We start from the raw sequence: 4,549 nt of genomic DNA on the forward strand, positions 1-4,549 counted from the left end.
GAACTAGGACGCTTCTCAGTCAGAATGCCTGTAGGGTTAAGGCAGATGGCATGGGTTCTACTTAATCGACGAAGATTTCCGCTGCTAATGTTTCATTTGATGTTCAGCCCTTAAGGCTTTATCAATGTAAGACTTGACCATAATGGTCATAATTTGTGTAAGACGGTATGTATGGATGTAAGACTCTTGTTATTCAGCTTCTGTGTGTTCAGTGAGCATTGATCTCTGGGATCACTGTACACGTGCATTCGGCGATCTCGACTTATGAGTCGGGGTCCCCACACTGCTGCCGTAGCGCTGTGCTTCGCCGACTGAACTTGCTCTTGCTGAACCTTGCCCAAGGTGTCGCAGGAGAGGTTTACCTTCACCTGCACCTGATCCAGGCACTGAGACTGCTCCTCCAATTTCGCATCCAGCGCCTCCAATCGGTCGCAGATCTCCACCATCTTGGCCAATTTGCTCTGCTCTGCGCGTATCTCCGCGAATTCCTTCAACATGCGCACCTGGAATAACTCCATTTCGCGCGTGATGTGCTTCGTCTGGGCGCTGGGTTTGAACACCGTCGTGTCCTTCCTCTCTAAAGCAACCCACCTTAGGTCAGGGATTACACCGATCGAACCCTAGGGTGACCGGAGACCGTCGCCTCAATTTTCCGAGTATGCTCTCGAGATTAGCAAAAACGAGCCACGGATCGGTTGCTCTGATACCAGATTGTCACGCCCTTGCCTTTGGCCGAAGGAGGCTGCCGGATTTGGGGCTCGTCGCCGGCGAGGTTGGGCGGAGGAAGAAGATAAGCAGGTGGGAGAGATGCAGACGCAACCAGAGATAGAGAGATAGAGAGATAAGCTAGAATTCAAATTATCATTTCAACGATACCCCGAACGGCCCTCCTCTTCAGCTTATATGTTGTCCTCATTACACGCAGCCCAAGGCTCGCTAAACACACGCAAGCCCACACTGGAACCGCCTATCTATTCAAACTTCCCGCCACTCCTTTACGCCTTCTTCTTCTGAATACGTCTTCCCCCTTGCTTGACACCTAATGACAGTAGCTCAATATTGACAGGTGTGCCTGTAGGGTTGAAGCTTGAGATTGGCCATGTCACCCACTTGGAATTGCCCATCAGTTCTCTTCTTATCAGCAAAGTACTTCATTCTGTCTTGAGCTTTCAGCAATTTTTTCTTGATCACTTCCATTGCTAGCTCTCTGTTTTGTAATAAGTTCTCACTGTCCTCACAAATGGAGTCAGGTAGTGTAGACTCAGCTACCATGAGAGGTGGAAAACCATATAGAGCTTGAAATGGGGTCATTTTCAGGTAGGTATGAAAACTGGTGCTAAAATGGGGTCATTTTCAGATAGCCAGATTGCAGCAACACTACACACATACAAAATATTTGTTGTGCTTTTTCCCCTCTCAAGCACGTGGCGCAGCATTCCAGTACTCCTCGAAGCAATAGGCAGTCTTACCGGCTACATCCGTAACTAGTACTAGTAGTAAACCATGACTGCTCCCCCGTCAAAAAAAAACATAGAGATGTCAAAATGACTTGCTCTGCTGCGCAACCACGCTCAGACCTCCATGGAAAGCATCTCCTATCCCTTCTCAAACCACCACATCTAAACCTAGAACGCAACATACATGACACGTCGTGAACACATAGCAGATCTAATCGTGTGAGGAGAACGCAAATTAGAACAGAGCAGAGAAGAGGGAGGCGGCGGACGCACCTGCTGCTGGGATTCGCCGTTGCAATCAAACATCCTCCTCCAGCTCAGGTAGCGGCGGCCGCGCCCGATTCGTGCTGTCTCCCGTGTGCCAGCGGTAGCATATCCAGACGGCTACGAACAAAAGAGAGAGAGGGAGAGGAAAATCCTCAAATTCGCAGACGGCCTCTTCGCCCCTCCCTGTCTTCTCTGCTCTCTCTCTCCCCCCAACCGAGACGAGAGGAGTCGAGTCCAGGGAGCGGCAGATGCGTGGTGGCCGGCAAATAGCCGAGCGGTGGGGTGGGGCTTGGACCGCCACGTATGCAGGCATCCGGGTAGTGGCGGAGAGAGCTCGATCAAATGCCGCGCTCCGATTGGCCCCGGGGGTTTACCACGATAGGCTAATTTGGGATCCGGCTTGCCTGCTCCTGTCCGTGCTTCCATTTTATCCTACGGCTGTCTTTTTTCTTTTTTCTTTTTTAATCTAATTATCTCCCTCCTGATTTTAAGGAGGTGGAGTTGGGCCTTATTTTGTTCCAATCAAATCAAATCACATACGCGGGAGCACGGATGGGCACACGCGCGGAGAGCAGGCAAGTCTCATCCGCTAATTTGGCCCGCGGATGTGCAAAATGTCCGCTATGAGCCCATATTTGTACCTATTTATTGGGACATATGGTCAGGGCGCTGGCAAATCCTAGACGGCGCCTGTTGCGTCCACAAGTGTGGGTGAATTGAACCCACGACTTCTTCGTTCTATTTAAGTCGCAGTAACCAACAGGACAATCAGATCGCATGTGTTCATTTACACCCTCTTCCTTCTTCTTTTTTCTTTTTTCCTTTTCTCTTTAATTTCTCTTTCTTTGTTAAATGCGTTAACTTTTTCAATTTCTTGATTTTTTTTCTAAATCCGATGGACCTTTTTCAAATTCATGAACTGTTTTTTTTTTGAAATCGATGAACTCTTTTTTCAAAATCGATGAACTCTTTTTGAAAATTGATGAACTCTTTTTTCAAATCGATGAACTGTTTTTTAAGATCGATGAACTCTTATTCAAAATTGATGAACTCTTTTTCGAAATCGATGAACTCTTTTTCGAAATCAATGAACTCTTTTCCAAATTGATGATTTTTTTTAAAATCGGTGAACTCTTTTCAAAACCATTGAACTCTTTTCAAAATCGATGAACTTTTTTCCAAAATTAGTGAACTTCTTAGAAAAGTCGATGAACTTTCCTTCAAAATTCATGACTTCCTAAAAATAGATGATCTTGTTTTCAAATTTACCTTTTCTTTTTTCAAGAGAATTTATATTGGTTCTTACTAAAGAAAACGTTAAATGGGACGGTTTTATACAACTAGACAGAAGAACTAGATTGGTCTAGTGGTTAATGCATTAATCTGCGAATGGGGTGGTTCTCGGTTCGAATCTCAGCCATCTCATACCAATTTTTCAATTACGATTAGTTTCTTTATTGTTTCTTCACGTTTGCTTGATGAGTCTGTTGGTGGGCTGGCCCGCGCCGCGCCACTAGCGAGAGCCCGTATCGCCAGTCGACGCCTGAAGCGCTGGTTAGGAGCACCCCCAGGGCATGATGTAGTTTGTGCAATGTAAGCTATAAGATTGTATCAAAAGTGCATGCTAACCGGCCGAAAAAGATCTTACCGGAGTTAATCTCTCCCGGGCAGTCCGTGTTTGTCCCTGGAAGGCTTATTACCAACAATATTATTGCGGCATTTGAGTGCCTGCATTTCATGAAGGATCGAGGAGTAAAAACAGATCCCAATGTGCCCTTAAAGTGGACATTGTGAAGGCATATGATCGGGTGGAGTGGGAATATTTGGAGGTTGTCATGTTGAAGATGGGCTTTGCTAGCAGTTGGGTCAGGAAAATGATGCTTTGTGTTAAGTCAGTGTCTTTTATTTTACTCGGGAATGGGCGCAAGCAGGAGGAGTTCAGGCCGTCGAGGGGGCTTAGGGTGATCCAATTTCACCCTACCTATTTTTACTCGCAGCGGAGGAGTTGTATTGTTTGTTGAAGGCAAGGTCCTCCAACGAAAATGTAAAGGGGGTGGTTGTAGCCTCATCGGCACCTGTTGTAAATCATTTATTGTTTGCCGACGGTTGTCTTCTTATGTTTCGGGCAAATGAGGAAAGATCCAATATCGTGAAAGATGTAATTCAGCAGTACTGCGATGCCTCGGGACAACAAGTAAATTTGGGAAAGTCAAGCATCTTCTTCGGTAAAGGTTGCCCGGCAGGAACGAGGAACATGATAAAGTCTATACTTGATGTGCAAATTGAGTCCCTCTCTGAAAAGTATCTGGGGTTGCCATCAGAAGTAGGGAGGTCAAAAAACAACTCCTTCAAATACATCAATGACAAACTATGGAGCCGTGTGCAGGGCTGGGTTGAGAATTGCTTATCTGCTGCAGGCAAGGAGGTCTTGAGCAAGTCCACGGCTCAAGCAATCCCAACATTTTTGATGTCTTGCTTCCTCTTGCCTCGCGGTCTTCGTCAACAACTCGACGTGATGCTCCGTAAGTTTTGGTGGGGGAGTAAAAATGGACAACAGAAGGTTGCTTGGGTTTCATGGGAGGTGATGACGATGCCGAAATATATGGGAGGGTTGGGTTTCCGCGACACTCAGCTCTTTAACCCCGCGATGATTGCAAAGCAATCTTGGATAATCATGCAGGACACGTACTCTCTCAGTGCCAGAGTCCTCAAATCTGTGTATTTTCCGGACTGTGGCTTACTTGACGTCGAACTAGGAAACCACCCGTCTCAGGTGTGGAGGGCGATTTGTGAAGGGAGGATGGTGTTGAAGCGGGGCCTTGTTC

General features: G+C 46.6%; 1 protein-coding gene across 6 annotated transcripts in view; it reads right to left on the reverse strand.

The window, feature by feature from the left end:
* Window positions 1–2,040, reverse strand: part of LOC123069845 (protein LNK2) — a 25,193-nt gene extending 23,153 nt beyond the window's left edge. For 2 of the 6 annotated variants that reach the window (XR_006433077.1, XM_044492793.1), the window contains exon 1: window positions 1,731–2,039. Coding sequence is in view for 5 of the 6 variants with exons in the window: in XM_044492793.1 (XP_044348728.1) it covers window positions 1,731–1,763 (33 nt within the window). In the remaining variant the exon portion in view is untranslated. Of the gene's footprint in view, window positions 1–1,577; window positions 1,626–1,730 lie in introns of all 6 variants that reach the window. The other 4 variants (XM_044492789.1, XM_044492791.1, XM_044492788.1 and 1 more) reach the window with 4 other exon arrangements.
* Between the last annotated feature and the right edge of the window lie 2,509 nt (window positions 2,041–4,549).

Source organism: Triticum aestivum, chromosome 3B, assembly GCF_018294505.1.
Source record: "Triticum aestivum cultivar Chinese Spring chromosome 3B, IWGSC CS RefSeq v2.1, whole genome shotgun sequence".
In the NCBI taxonomy this organism is placed as follows: domain Eukaryota; kingdom Viridiplantae; phylum Streptophyta; class Magnoliopsida; order Poales; family Poaceae; genus Triticum; species Triticum aestivum.